Source organism: Lissotriton helveticus, chromosome 10 (assembly GCF_964261635.1).
Source record: "Lissotriton helveticus chromosome 10, aLisHel1.1, whole genome shotgun sequence".
Lineage (NCBI taxonomy): Eukaryota > Metazoa > Chordata > Amphibia > Caudata > Salamandridae > Lissotriton > Lissotriton helveticus.
This window is the reverse complement of record NC_136071.1, coordinates 726,693,818-726,710,457: the sequence shown is the minus strand read 5'-3', so window position 1 is coordinate 726,710,457 and position 16,640 is coordinate 726,693,818. Positions and strand designations below refer to the sequence as shown.

At 44.2% G+C, this 16,640-nt stretch overlaps 1 protein-coding gene across 1 annotated transcript in view; it reads left to right on the top strand.

Moving 5' to 3' along the window:
• Positions 1 to 16,640, top strand: part of VIPR2 (vasoactive intestinal peptide receptor 2) — a 1,008,023-nt gene that overhangs the window by 858,939 nt on the left and 132,444 nt on the right. Inside the window, exon 8 of the mRNA XM_078663279.1 lies at positions 13,557 to 13,617. Coding sequence (XP_078519405.1) covers positions 13,557 to 13,617 — 61 coding nt within the window. The remainder of the gene's footprint in view (positions 1 to 13,556; positions 13,618 to 16,640) is intronic.

Sequence of the window (16,640 nt, the reverse complement as noted above, 5' to 3'; positions counted from 1 at the left end):
AACCTATATTTTTAAAATAAAATGTACAATCTACTAAAAATGCTATGAAGTTAATGTTTTCTCTGGAAGGTCCAGACATATGCTTTTATGTTGCATCCTATATTTTAAAATGTATAGCTGCCAGGAAATCTATCAACTTCTGAGTATGCATATTTATTTGTTTTGCTTTAAACAACCAAGATAGCACGTAAGCACTTTATGGAATTCCGGGAGACAGGTTCTGTACATGTGACTTATATTTATCATTTATGTGATTAACTTGGGTTGCTATGTACTAGTTGTACTTTTAATTTAGTACCGGTGGCACTCTGCACTTTTTGCAAAACTTGCACGAAATCTAAACTGATTGCATAAGATATTTTATTGCGAAATTTGCACATAATGTAAAATTGATAGCACTTGCCACTTTTTGCATAATTTGCACGAAACGTAAACCGATTGCATATGGTATTTTATTGCGAAATTTGTACATAATTGATAGCACTTGGCACTTTTTTGCGATTTTGCACGAAATATAATTTGCCTATGTCATATATAAAGTTACCCATGCTGTTTAGCAAATATTTGAGAGTTTAATGTGGGCTTAAATAGTTTAAATAGTTTCGTATTTTAATAAGATGCTTATATGGTTGTTATTGACAAACCGAATAAAGATTTTGAAGCAAAAACAATACCTCAAACTGTAGCTCCTCCTCCATTTGTTTGACAGGAGAACCTAGCAGTAGGTGGGAAAAATGGAAAAAAAAGTACTTATAAGGTATGCAAGGGTCTGTGGCCTCAGTTTAATTGCAGACAGAAAATCCTCATTGGAGTACAATGTTTGGGACCTCAAGGCCAAGATGTTTTTGATCATTTGAATGAACTCTTAATGAAGATTCTAATGAAGTAAATGAATACTAAATATGTAAAATGAAGTTTGATATTCATTATTTGCCAAAAGTGTTGATGGTTTCGGAGAGATTTCCTTTTGAGAAAAGGTTACGAAAGAAACAAGAATCTGTAGAAGATTATATAACCGATTTAAGCACACGTGCACCTACTTCCAAATTTGGTGCAAATTTAAATGAGCTCATTAGAGATCTAATTATGTTAGGCTGTGATAATGACAAATTTGGAGAAGGACTTTGTTCTTGCAATGAACTATTTTTGAGTGAAATTGTTGCTGTAGCAAAAATGGTTAGATCACAGCCTAGCGTGAGTAGTGGACTTTAAAAAAAAAACATGGTAATAACAAAGAGAGTGTGAATATTGTAAATAGAAAATGTGAAAGTGAAGGCATAGTGTACATTTTTTTGCCTAAGCAAGCAATAAAAGGTTCTTATAACGGTAAATCACAACTTGGATTAAATTATTTTGTGGGAAAATGTTACAGGTGTGGCATAAGTGGTCACTATGCTAGCAATAAGAATTGTAAGGTATGGAAAACAGTAGGTAAAATTTGTGGGCACAGATGCCAAATTTGTACATGTTGTCAAGAGGGTAAATAAATGAAATTGGGAAAAAGAGACATGCAAATGTGAAGAATGTGAGGAAATAGTTCTATAAATTGCAAGTAAGAAGAGTGAGGGTCCACACAATGAAGTTGCAATTAAAGGGAAGAAAGCAAGGCTGCTATTTGGTTCAGGAGCCAAGAGCACTATATTCACTCAAACTGTATTAATGGATGGTATATGTTGTAAAATCACATTACACAAACCTGGTATATGGCCTACTGGGTATGAAGGTGAACCAATAACACTCAAAGGTAATTCAAAAGTAGAGTCGAAATACAAAGCAAGGTTTACTGCTGGAAAGATTTATGTTGCATTGAAAGGAGATGCGATAATTAGTTAGTTTAATCAAAAAGCTCCTGGTACAATGTTAGATTCCAACGCTGATCCTCCCAAAAATATGAAAGAAAATAGGAAATTTGAAAGTGATTGACAACAAAGAAGACGGTGGGATGAAGTTTCAGAAATAACTTCTGGAAGTATTCTATGGAGAGTAGGGGCATTTGAAAGAATATGTTCATAAAATCAAGTTAAAGAAAAGAATGGTGAGTAAAGTGAGGACTATACCAATAGATGTAAAAAAGGCAGTGACAATAGAGTTGAGACAGTTGGAAATATTGGGTGCGATAGAGAGAGTGGAGGCTATGGGTGGCTCCATTTGAGTGCAAATAGGACTAAATAAGAGCATGGTGGTGGAGAAATTTCAAACCCCCGATATAAATGACTTGCTAAATATGTTTAGGATGCAAAGCATTTTCTTTGCTAGCTTAGTGCCGGTGTATCACTGAATTCAATTACATGAAGAATCCATAGACTATACAGCATTTGGGACCACTGTTGGCACTTCTGGATTTAGAATCCCATTCAGATTAATATCTACTGCCTCTGTCTTTCAGAGGACAATTTCAAAAACACTAAAAAGCATGAAAGATATCAAGAAATATCAGGACTATGTGTCAAAATTTGGTGCATCAATTGAAGAACATGATACTAGGGCAAACGTTGTGTTAAATTAATTAAAGGCGAAGGGTTTGACACTGAAATTGGGACAATACAAAATTCAGTGAGAGGAACTAGAATTTTTGGGTGACATTCTTTCTAAAGATAGAGTGAAGCTGAACTATGAGCTCCTTCTAAACTTAAGAGGCATGATTGTCCCCGAGAATAAGGAGGAGCTATCATAATTTTTTAGATTAGTTGAATTTTACAGTAAACCTATTCCCAGAACCTGACAGGAATGAGGAATTTACTAAACAAAAGTAGAACATACATGGTATAAGGCATGTGGGAAAATAATTGCTGAATTGAAGAAGGAAATGGAAGGCACTGAAAGTGTACACAGTTTTTGTCTTCATTACAATAGTATCCTATGAACTGATGCGAGTACAAAAGGTTTAGTGGCAGTGCTGATGCGAAGGCATGGCAATGTTGAGAATAATGTAAAGTTTGTGCATCATGCTTTGAAGGAGGCGCTATTTTGTTTTAGAAAGGGAGGTGTTGCTGTGTTCTGAGCCATCAAAAATGTAAAGGTTTTGTCTGGGGGAATAAACACAGATCACAAGCCACTCAAAGAAGTTTAAAAAAAAAGGAATTAATAGTGTATCGAGCAGAACAAGCAAATGGTTATTAGAACAGTAAAATTCTGAATTGCAGATTTTGTATGAACCAGGGAATACTAATGTAGTAGCTGATTGTTATTCAAGATTAAAAGATGAGGATGTTGTAGTGGATGAAGAGGATGATTAAGAAAATGGAAAAAAGTATGTTTTATCAGTGATGGAGCCGTGGACCTTTCTGAATGGAAAAAAGAGTTAGCAAAGGATGCTTCTATTCAAATTGATTTGTTAAGAAAAGGATGGAGGTCAAAAAAGATAAGCGAGAACAAAGACATTTCAGTGTATTGGAATATGAGAGATGAAATATCAGAGAGTCAAGAGTTGATCTAAAAGGTACACAGACTAATTTGACCTGATTCTGATAGAGAGAAGTTACTGAAAATGACACATGAATGACACCAAGGAATGATAATCTGAAAGATCTGCTTTGGTTTGGCTATACATAGGAATGGGTGGAGTATTGGCAAAGAAAAATGCAGTGCTGGCCTATTTGTTTTGCAGGGTTCACACATGAGGTGACTATAAGCTTGGCCCAGTTTTGGGGTGAATATACTGTATGTATTCTGCAGAGATGATGTGCTGTGGCGCTAGGCAGCGCCCCAGCAGGTGCCCCCTCCCAAGTTGTTGTTGTGCTTGTAATGCATGCACATAAGTTGGACGGTTTCCGACTGGTTTGGATGGGAGTCATTTCTTTCTCGTCCTGGGGCTGGGGAGTTGTTTGTTGTAATTGTTTATGTTTTTGTTATAAGGCTACCCCTGCCAGCTGCTCTTGGATACTATTGACAGAAAGAAAGCCTCCTGTCATGCAAGCTGAAATGATCCCTCCCCTTGATACCTTCATGTTGCGTCCCCCGTTAAGTATAAATTCATGTCTTAGAACGTCCAGGATTTTACTAATATGTCTAAGAGGTACAAACTGTACTGCCACCTTAAGAGGCAGGAGCAGACATAGCACTATTGCAGGAAGGAAACTCATCTTACTAAGTCTGAGGGCTTGGCTCACCATAAAAGATGGCGGGGTCAGGTGTGTGCCACGACTTCCTCAGCCTTTGCCAGAGGAGCTTTGTTATGGGAACAATCAGGGATTCCCTTTCACAAAACCTCTGAGATTGTAGACCTGGTGGGTAGATCTGTGGTTATTACAGGGAAGTTGACCGGGCGCGTCGTCACTATAGTTGGAATCTACACTGCCAATACTGACCGGGGATTAGGTTTGCAGAGCTTTCTAGGGCGCCTTACCTGACTTAGACCACATTATTGGGTGATGACTTTAATTTTGTTGCTGGCCACGCTCTTGATCGTTCCCATCCATCTTTGGGAGAATCCAGAGTTGCCCGATTGGTATGCACCTTCTCTGGCTGGCCGCGACAATGGGGGCTGGTAGACTCTTGGAAGCGACTTAACACTGAGGGCCCGAGACTACTCATTCTATTCTGGTATGCACAAGCTTCATGTTTGATTTGATACCTGTTTGTGTACTAAGCCTGTGCATGGAATGGAACATGGTGTAGAATATTTGTGGCCCTCAATTTCAGATTATAACCCAGTGTTACTGACTTTGAATTGGGAGTGTGAGTGTGCACATATCCCTGACTGGTGATTATGGGTAGAGGCATTGGATGATCTGGTCTTCCAAAACGTTGGTGAGGCAATAAGTGATTATTTTGCAGATAATGCTGGGTCTGCTACATCTCTTTTGATTGAGTGGGATGCATATAAAACTGTGATCAAAGGTCGCTGTAGTGCGGAAGTGGTTGGGCTGCAATGTACACCAGTAGTAGGGGTTGAAACCCAGGAAAAGTCATTGCCGGACCTGGAACAGCAGAGGCTGGGAAATCCAACCCTTAAGCATCCGTTGTTTGAGCAAAATAAACACTTGCAGCCCGAATTGAGAGGCTTAGCCATTTTGATTACAGGGAGTATCTGACTCATGGTTAAGCAGGACCTTACTAGTGTTGCTTATTAACTCGAAAAATAGGGGTTCCATGATTTTAGATCTCAAATCAGACTCTGATGAAACTTTATATAGCCAATCTGCTAATAATACCAATCTGCTAATAATACTAGATTCTGGTATGTATCCCTCTATGCCCCATCACAAAAGATACCAACTTAGGCCATTGAAGACTTCAAGACACTGGGTCACCTACGGGTGCTTCCCCAGAGCTGAACTAAATACAACAGCCGTTTTGATTGTCTGCAATTGAACTCGAACCACAGTACCTCTTTAGTTCATATTTGAACAGAAGAGGCAAGTGTGCCAGGATTCGGGCCCCTGTGATCTCTGCTGACTGTTTGGATGCAACCTTCCCTGTCTTTTTATAGAAAGACCGTTGAGAAGAAGGAGACCAGAAATCCGTTCGTATAATCTGATCTGGGACCTCATTTACTGAACCTCAAGTGATCACCGAGCCCTGACGAAGTTCCATTGGAACAAAACGCCTTGGCTGAGGCTTTTTAAAGATTGAAAAAATAAAGGATTCAATTGTTGGAGACATTGGAAGTTATTTGAATATCGTTTTTTGGTGCATCGTCCATTTCTTCAAAAACAAAAAGAAGAACATGTTAATCACAAGCAAGGTGTAAGATAATTCAAGGTGGTTGTGGGGACTTTCTGAGAGTCAAAGCTGCAGAAGTCATGATAAACTGTCAAAGTTTAGTAAACCTATAAGGGAGCTAAGGTATTCAGAAATGCTACAAAGACAGAAGATTCTTGCATCTGAAACCTCAAACGAGTGGTGAGATGTAAAATGTAAAAGTGTGGTCCAAGAAGATGATACAAGACATTTTGTCACTCAGAGGACCGTATCTGAAAAAGTCACAATATTGGTTGAAAACAAGATCAGATAGAAAAGTAGAGAGAGCTGGTAAATATAAAGATATAGTTCTGTTTAAGTAATATTTAAATATTTAAAATGTATCTTAATGACTTGGATACCATTTTTAATTTATGAGAAAGGAGGTATGTGGTATCTACAGCAGAGCTACATGTTCTTCTGTAACGTGGGGAATGTGAAATGTAGAATGAGGATAAGATTTGTAAGATGCTAGAGGGGTTCATACAGGGAATTGTTTAAGGAAGATGCACATATAACTGCGGATGGAGTGTTTTGGGAATAGAAATGCATTCTTTTAGCACTATTTTTAATATGTGGCACATCATGATAAATCCTCTAGAGTATGAATGCAAATCTAGCCAAGATATGCTTAGTACTGCTGTCAGCTTCACAGCGAGCAATCCCCTTAAATTGGACAGCAGGAAATTAGTTTTTCACATATTTATGGTATGTTTTTCTCCACTGAAATATTGTATTTCTATGGATAAACTAATTCCTCACACTCCCAGCTAATAGGGCGGCATTTCCTTCACTTCCCAAGAACTACAGTAACAAGTGTTTCCAGTATGCAAAAAACCTATGAAATATTTGTAAATAACAATATATTCACTTATTAGGTTATGTTATCGCGCTTTCTGTCAGTAGCTTGTTGTTACTTGCCTTGTTCCTGTTAGTGGTACAAAAGGGGTTGGTGATGGACGGAGCATCTGAATCACTCAAACACTCACACCCAGTCAAAAGATCTGGGTTTAATCCATCACTGTTCTTCAGCCCACTCTGCCACCCCAGTTCAGACATGGCTATATGCAAATCAGTCTGACCCTGTGCCTCATGGGAACAGTCCAGCCCGAACTGCCAAGCCATGTCTTCCCTGGACCGGAAACAAGCTTCTGAGGACCGGTTTCTGGCATTCCAGCCATCTTCAGCCCGGCTTGCTTGAATCCAGTTTCAAAGTGAGCAAGGGACTCACGTCTGAGCATACCCTGCCACACTTATGGCGGCAAAAAGCGGTACAAAAGGGGGTGGTGATGGACGGAGCATCTGAATCAATCAAACACTCACACCCAGTCAAAAGATCTGGGTTTAATCCATCACCGTTCTTTAGCCCACTCTGCCACCCCAGTTCAGACATGGCTATATGCAAATCAGTCTGACCCTGTGCCTCATGGGAACAGTCCAGCCCGAACTGCCAAGCCATGTCTTCCCTGGACTGGAAACAAGCTTCCGAGGACCGGTTTCTGGCATTCCAGCCGTCTTCAGCCTGGCTTGCTTGAATCCAGTGGTAAAGTGAGCAAGGGACTCACGTCTGAACATACACTGCCACACTTATGGCGGCCAAAAGCGGTACAAAAGGGGGTGGTGATGGACGGAGCATCTGAATCAATCAAACACCCACACCCAGTCAAAAGATCTGGGTTTAATCCATCACCGTTCTTTAGCCCACTCTGCCACCCCAGTTCAGACATGGCTATATGCAAATCAGTCTGACCCTGTGCCTCATGGGAACAGTCCAGCCCGAACTGCCAAGCCATGTCTTCCCTGGACCGGAAACAAGCTTCCGAGGACCGGTTTCTGGCATTCCAGCCGTCTTCAGCCCGGCTTGCTTGAAGCCCGTGGCAAAGTGAGCAAGGGACTCACGTCTGAGCATTCCCTGCCACACTGTTGGTGACATTCGCCCGTTATTCTGCTGCGGGGACTTTTGCTCTATTCCTTCTGTGGGGCCCGCCGCTCTCCCTAGGCGGCCGAGGAATTCTATTGCCATCGCCAGTGTCCACATTGCCGCGTCAGGGGAACTATGTTACCCAGAATCCCCGGCGGCACAACGTGTTCCTGAGCGAGAAGAGGGCCCAGATGCAGTGACTTTCATGGAAGAGTGGTTAAGGGCGGAGGTGGCCCCAGAAGGGCCTTCTGCATTTTATGCCCTGGAACGAGCCCACAGGGTCCCAACGCGCCCGCCTAGGCCTGGAGCCCAACCGCGCCCGATAGTGGTACGACTCCTTCACTACCAGGATCGTGATCATATTCTCCAGAAGGCCAGGGAGCTGCAGAACCTACGCGTCGGCAACAGTAAAGTCATGATCTTCCCGGATTTCACCAGGGACGTCCCACGGCAACGGGGCCTCCTTCTTGGCGGTCAAACGGAAATTACGAACACTGCAACTGCCCTATGCAATGTTGTTCCCAGCCAGATTGAGAATTACGGCCGAGGGGGACACGCATTTTTTCCTTACACCGCAAGTGGCTTGGGATTGGATTGAAGCCAGGGGGGACTCTGGTGGGGTCGCCTCCCCAGCGACCTCGCCTCGGCGACGCTCCCCCGACTTGACACCGACGCGGCGTCCCGGCTCCCCTGCCGGCTGGCAACAAGATTGGAACAAGGCGGTGCTGGCAGTGGCGGCCATCAGCCAAGGAGAATTCAGTCCCTCCAGTAACATTTCGGAGCGCTCAAAGAATGGCGATCTGAGCCCAGGTTCCAGCAGTACTCATGGTCTTTCGGAGCCGGACTTGCCGATAGTCACTCCACAAACAGCGGATGGAATGTTTGGTTGATGGGACTGTGAGGACGTTGAGGACACTTCTGTAAGGTACTGGGGATGTGCGATACATCTTGACCACCGGTTATAATGGGTGGGGCAGTTGGATACAAATACTCTGTAATGCTACATTGGGGGGGACCTGTTGTAGGGACCTTAACCTTGGGAGAGGGGTGGGGGGCCTTCCGGACCTTTTGATTCGACGTTCCAAATAGCCTGACCTGTTCTAGATGCGATGCGATTTGTTAGCTTGGTTTGGATGGGGATACCATGTTGGATGTCTGTCCTGGGGAGTGGGAGTTGGGTAGGTTTGGACTGCTTTGTTTATGGGATTAGTTTTAAGGGACCTGGACGTGTCGGAGAGAGCTATGGGGGGGACGGTCAAGTTCTATGTTGTCCGCAATGGGACCCGCCTTAGGCTACAAATGTCTCAAGTGGAATGTTAGGGGTATGCACACCATGCATAGGCGGCACAAGATCCACTCTTATTTAATACGAAGAGATATTCATATTGCCTCCATACAGGAATTGCACCTCTTAGCACAGGAAGGGAAAGCTCTGCAGCGACGATGGAGGAGGCAAGTTTTCCACACTGTCTACTCGGCCTATGCTAGGGGGGTTCTACTAATCTGGGTGCGGACGGGGGTTCCCTTCCAATGTACAATGCAGCTAATTGACCCGGAGGGTAGGTATGTGGTAGTGCGGGGAAATTAGATGGTAGAGATTTGACGTTGGGATGTCCCAAATGTAGAGCTGGCTATATTCTTTTCCTCGTTGTCCCGTAAGCTAGCTCCGGTCCTGGTGGGTCCATTGCTCCTGGGAGGGGATTTTAATTGTGTCACAGATATTGCCTTAGACTGTTCACACCCCCCTTACCTAATGCACCGGCGGATAAACTGGCGCTTGCGCGTTATGCTTGGCAACGACAGTGGGGATTGATTGACTCCTGGAGGGCTAACCATCCATTAGACAGGGACTATTCCTTCTTCTCCGCCCTCCACGAATTACATGTGCGCATAGATGCCTTCTTGAGCTCCCCTGACGAGCATGGGGAGGTCTGTAATAGTGAGTATCTCACGCGCACGATCTCTGACCATAACCCGCTGCTAGTCCAGATGCAGTGGTCGCAGCATTGCCTGAGAATCCCCACCTGGAGACTGCGCCCAGAGGCGCTTGAGGATCAGGTCTTCCGGACAACGATAGCCTCGAGTATAGAAACCTATTTTCAAATTAATGAGGGGTCCGCGGGATCGGCCGCCATTGAGTGGGATGTCTTTAAAATGAGTAGTGAGAGGGAGATGCATTGCATCGGTATCGGGTGCTCGGAAGACCTTACTACATGATATCCGCCGGGAAGATGAGAGGTTACGCACCCTAGAGAAAGAACGACCGGAACGGCTGGATAAGCAAGAGGCCCTATTGGAGGCTAGGGAAGCTACGGCGGCAATGGTGGAACGTCTCCTCTGTTTTGATTACAAGTCCTATCTTACATGGGCACACTCGGAACGAGATAAAACGGGAGCCCTTCTGGCCTGGTTGTCCAACCCGGCTCGCTGAGGCTCGGTTATTCTGGAGCTCAGGGATCATTTGGGTGTAGCCCGGTTTGATCAACATGGAATTAACAAGCTATTTTTCGATTATTATACAGAGCTATACCGCAGTAGGGTATTATCTTCGGAGGCCGACTTGCAGAGATTCCTGGACGGAATACACTTGCCGGAATTAGAATAGGAAGATGCGAAATTGCTGGGTGGTAAGATAGAGGTGAGGGAGGTGAGGGTAGCCAATACGAATATGGCGCGGAATAAAACACAAGGCTCGGATGGTTTCCCAATGGAATTTTATAACACTTACATCAACCTCCTGGCGCCCCGGCTGGCGTGGCTTTACAATGAGGCTAAAAGGTTGGGTAGATTGCCGGAGACTACCGGGGAGGCGATTATTGTTCCACTGTTAAAACCGGGCAAGCAGCCTTGGGACAGGTCGGCGTATCGCCCGCTGTCTATGCTCAACCTGGACTATAAAATCTTGAGTAAAATACTGGCGACGCAATTACTCCTTCACATGTCCACACTGATTCATGTGGACCAGTCCGGATTCATCCCGACCCTCAATACCGCGCTTAATATAAGAAGGTTCCTACATGTTTTGGAAGCGGACACCTATGACGTGGATGTGGCGGCGGTGTTTGCCGTCGACATTGAAAAGGCTTTTGATAGCTTGGAGTGGCCTTACCTTTTTCACGTTATGCGCGCGATGGGATTGGGCCCGGACTTTGTGAGCTGGACGGCTCTCCTGTACCAGAACGCTACGGCTAGGGTCCGAACGGGAGGAGTGATCTCTGAGGCATGCGCCGTGAGTAGGGGCACTCGCCAGGGTTGCCCCCTCTCCCCATTATTGTTTGCCATAGCGGTGGAGCCTTTGGCGGCGCGGGCTCGATTGGGCCAGGTATACCAGGGATTGGATATTTATGGGCAAGTGCATCATATTGCACTGTACGCTGATGACCTTTTGATGTTCTTGGCGGATACTGATGACTCTCTGCGAGGAGCTAAGTCCCTACTGAAGTCGTTGAGTGCGGTGGCTGGGCTCAAAGTTAATTGGGCGAAGTCGTACCTATTCCCGACTCGTGAGCGCGGGGAGTGTCCGCATTCTACTGAAGGGGTGACCTTGGAGGGGAGATGTCTTCCCTACATGGGCACGGCAATATACCATGACAGCGGGGACATTCTAGAAGGTAATGCAGGGAAGGCGATAAGGAGCACTAGAGCGAACTTTGATTTCTGGAGTACGCTTGCGTTGTCTTTGGCGGGGAGAGTGTCACTCCTTAAAATGGTGACCCTGCCGAGATTGCTCTACTTTTTTCGGACTCTCCCGATCTGGATTCCGGCGAGTTATTTCCGTCGGCTACGGGTGATGGTTAATGGCTTTCTATGGGGATCGGGCAGACACAGGGTGGCGCACAGCACACTTCTGAGACCCCGAGCGGAGGGAGGGCTGGCAGTACTGCTGAGACTGCTGAGATGTATTACCTGGCGGCTCAGCTGCAGTGGCTTACACAGTGGGTGGCGAGAGCCACGAGAGAAGAAGGCGAGTCCGGTGAACCGGCGTGACCCGTTCAGGTCTTGTCTCGGATTGTTCTCTGCCTCCCGATGGGAGATTTGCACCTCTCTCAGGAATTTTCCACGGCCAGGAAATGTTGGCGTAGATACCTGCGAAGAGGAGGCATAAAGGTCCCGTATACGCCCGAGATACCACTCAAAATGTGTAGGGCACTCCCACATGGGGGCACATGGAGACGCTTGGAAACCTGGGAACAGCAGGTGTTGGCGACCATAGGTGACTTGTATGAAAATGGCGCGATGATGCCCTTTGACCTTCTGAGAGACCGATTTGAGCTACCTAGAGGAGATTTCCTAGTACATGCGGCGTTAGCGGCGGCGATACGTAAGCATTGGGCGCTGGGTATGACTGAACCGCCGGTGGCTATGGGCTGTCAGTATGTTGTAGTAGCTGCGGGGACCGTCAAGGCTATCGCATGCCTTTATAAGCGTATGACCGTAGAGGCCTTGTCCCCTCTACTAGCTCTGAAGGCATAGTGGGAGGCGGACTTAACGACAGAGATCCCTGATGCAGCAAGGTCTGGCATAGTGGAATGGGCTTGGAAAGGGACGCGCAACGCGAGGTTTCAGCTGGTGCATTTTCACATCCTCCACAGGGCATATCTGACCCCTGATAAATTACATAAATATTTCCCGATCCACTCAGCGGCCTGTCCACGCTGTCTGGCGGAGCTGGCTGATTTCCAACACATGTTTTGGTCCTGTCCGGCACTTGACTCCTTTTGGCAGGGGGTGGTGGGGCTCTTACGGGAGGTTACTGAACGTGATTTACAGTCCTCAATGGCACACTGCGTCCTACATTGGTTTCTGCACACCTCGAAGAACAAAATTACTAGTAAATTTCTTGACTTGGGGTTGATCCTAGCGAAGCGTGCCATAACTTCCCAGTGGAAGGCGAATAGGGGACCCGCTGCAGAGAAATGGAAGGCGGAGCTCAGTAAATGGGCCCGGTGTGAAGGGGAGGTACGGTTGCAAATGGCACTTAGATCAGGTAATGAGCCAGAATTGGAGAAGGCTAGGGCCTGGGAAAGGTTTGTCCTGGAACTCACACTTACGGAGGCTGACCACGAAGAATCCCCCGCACATAGTCCGGTGGCATAGTATAGGCTACCATTTGCTTAACGTCTACACCCTGGATTGCTACCCCTCTCTCATGACGACTGATAACACTTTCTGCCTACTTCTGATGGTCTGCTTCTGGCTAGAACTGCCGATGGTGGTTCCAGCCCACACTGGTAGCACTGCGACACGCCTGGGGAGGGTGGGGGGATGGGGGGAGGGCTGTGGGTTGTGGGCATTGGGTGGTTGGTTTTCTTGTTCACAAGGGTGGGGAAGGTTTGAGGGGGTAGGAGGATGAGGGAGGGATGTGGGTTCGAGTTGGAGGAGGATGGAGGGTGATTGTAGAAGATATAGCTTGATGTCTCTCGGGAATTACGTAGCAGTCACCTGGACATTTGAATCCGATTTACATACCACGTTGGGCAAAGACAATCTCCGCTGTATGTGTGATAGGCGTGGGATAGTGGTGGTGAGGGGATGGACTTACTGATGTTTTTTTGTCACAATGTCGTCTTCTCTGTGTATAAAACAATAAAAATTGTGTTTTTAAAAAAAAAAGAATGTTTTGCACACAAAGGGCCCAATTCAGAAAGATCTTGTTGTTAGTTACTCTTGTTGTACTCCGGGTTTAATAATGAAATCAAGCATTAAGCCAGGAGTACAACAAAAGTAAGTTATGAGTACTCATGCAAATTCTTTGTGCACTGGACCTCTCAGGTTTCATTAAGATGCACTAAATTGAGTATGAATCAGATTGCATCGATCGACTGCAGTTAATAATAAACATCACTTGGCACATCTAAAATCACCTCATGATGGAGTGTTTTTCTCATATTTCTAAGTACGTAGTGCTTTCTATTTTTATTACCAACCTCATATGGCAGTTTCTGTTTTACAGGAATCCCAACTATATTCACAAGCGTATGGATCGTGACAAGAGTTTATCTAGATGACAATGGGTAAGAAGAATTACAAATGTGCATGGTTCTACCTGCTCAGAAACTTCACTGTGTCCCACCTTATAATGTATGTTTTATGTTTTTGGCCTTTTTCTAAATATATTAACTAGTAGTATTTTTTCATATCTGAAGTCTAACAGGACGAAGGATTATTGCTTACACAACAGTTTGTGGTCATACTTTTAACCATTGAGTGATTATGGGTGAGACATTCTTGCCTAAAAACATTTACAATAGAATACCAAATGATATTTTCAAGTCGCAAGGCCCATTAATTAAATGTGTTAACTGCTGGTAGTAATATTATTCGCTGCATTTAGACTGTTGAGTGTGCAGGCTGATTGAAAAAATTGAAGTAGCACGTTTCTCTTTGGCCACCTGAACGAAGTAATCTTTAATGAAATGTTGAACATTATATCTGATTTACCGATAAAGATGCTGAGCTTTGATGCAGTTTTGGGTGGACTTTTAATTTCTGTGTTATTACCATTGCCTTTTCTTTTTTCTGGTTTATTGGTAGCAAACTTAGCTTATTAGTTAATTGGCCTATACAGATAGAGACAAATTCAGAAGGATTTTGCTGTGCCTTACTCTTATAGTGCTGCTTACTGGGGTTTTCAGAATTTAACCAGAAGTATTACAAGAGTAAATAACAGTACAAATATAAATGGTTTGTGGATTAGAGCCAAATTGTTGGTGTTTCTCTGATCATGAACCAGCTTTATGTAATTGTATGAACACCAGTTTTCTTGACTTTAACGCTACCTACCTTTTCCTTAGCAGTGACTGGGATTTCTTTGTCAACATTTGATGTGCTATATTTGAGCTCAGACAAAAACAAAATGCTTGATTCACAAATGTTTTGATGTGATTTACATTTAGGTCAATTCACTAAAAAGCTAGGGGAACATCCTTTACAACGCAACTTTTACCACGCACTACCATTACAACACAACCATTACAACGCAAGTCATTACAACGACTTGCGCTGGAGGGCGCTGTAGGATAGGGAATAATTTAATTTTCTATCCAACACCTTCCCTACTATCCACGGGGACTGGAGTTAGAATAGAAAATTAAACTATTCCACTATCCAGCGCCCCACAACTCATGTCGTTGTAAAAATTGCGTTGTAATGGCATGCGTGGTAAAAGCATGCGTTGTGATGTCATACAACCAAAAAGCTAAGGTTGCTTCCAACATAGGGCCTAATTATGAGTATAACGGTTCAAGAACCACCAGACCCATGGTGGTGTGGAAGTGGCGGTCCAGCCACTGCTGTACCGGCGGTCTGACTGCTCTATTACGACTTTGGATGTCAGACCGTAATTGGACCGCCAGCTGCGACAGGGAAGCGCCGTTCCAAGGTTGCGGTGCAGTGGTCAGGGGCTATTGAATATGCAGTGTATGCCGCTGTGGCACTGCCATGCATAATACACGTTTCAGGAACGCCAGGAGTTTCATGGAGGTCAATCCTCCATAAAATGTCTGGCAGTGTTAAAAAAAAGGCCCCCTGAACACCCTCAGCCTGGGGGTTCATGCAGGGGTGCACTACATGTGCCCCCTTATGTGCATGCACCCAGGTTCCTGCACGGGATGGACTTTCGAGTCCATGTCGTGCAGGAACACCATGTGACGTTCCCATTGCAGTGCCTCTTTCAAAGGCACCACCTACTTTGAAAGACTCACCTCAGCGGGACCACCAGGCCGCCCACCCGCCAGACCACAAAATTGGTCGTAATCTGGTGGGAGGGTGGAAACAACTTTCGGTGGAGTGGTGGCTTGGCGGTTGGCACCGCCACCACCATTCCGCCAAAAGTCATAATTAGGCCCAGAGTTAGACAAAGAAGGTATATTGCATTGTGTATAAGGATTGTTGCCTATAATGTTTGAGAAAACTATTGTTCCTGAGTACAGACTTCACACAATAAGTACACAAATAGAGAAACTGTTTTTATAGAGTGAAAAGGATGCTCCAGGAGATCCAGGGAAAATAAATACTGTTGTTTTCTATGCAAATTCATTTAGTAAAAGTCTAGATTGTCCACCTGCTATGCAGAACTGGAATATTTATGGGACTGGACAGAGGGATGGCTGAAGTCAGGAGATGGGGTGGAGTGAACATAATGCATGAGGTGGGGATAACAAAGTGTAAAAGAATCCAGAAGACAACAACATCAGAAGAAAATGATTACCCAAGGTATGCTTCAACTGGCTTAACACTCACCTACAAATGTCACACCAGCAACAACAAGCAGGGAGCTATAACAAACAGTAGTGCAGTTGAAGAAAAGATTTAGAATAGATACAACATGATAGCTAAGGGCTCGCATATCTCAAAAGACTGATGTTGTTTGAATGAATATAGTGAATAAACTAATGTAACAGTGAATGTTATTGAAAATAACTAAAACAATTCTATAAATCACATTTAATATGTATTAATGCAAATAAAAACATTATTTCAGTGGGAATGTATTTATCTTTCATTTAAAGATGGGAATCAAATTTGTAGTTTAAGTTTATATATTTACATTAAGTATTCAAAATTATTAAAAGTGTTGTAACATACTAGACTGATGAAACATTGAAATGCGTGATTGATGGTCAGGGACTTGAAAATGAGTTTTTGTGCCTTTTCTAGAGGGCATTGGGAAAGCAATAATGTATAGGCCTTCTCCCTGTTTTCAGTTTGGTGGTGGAAGGCAATGGCTTGTGCTGAATGGTGGCTACATTTTGCTGTGAGACACTTTTGGGATCTATTCTCAATGTTTAGAGTCCTACTAGTACAGGACTTGAACTGTTATGTTGAAGTTTTGTTAATTGATGACAAAGAGATATGAATAAAAATACACATGAATTTCTTATGGAAAAGGGTGACCCTGTATATTATGATGAGGATTATATTGAATGCCCTGGATGGAGGGGAAGTGGGTTGATGTTTGAAATTATAACTTATGGACACATTTGAAGCAGAAATAGTCTGATATAAAGCAAGTATATATTTGATAGATTGCATAGGT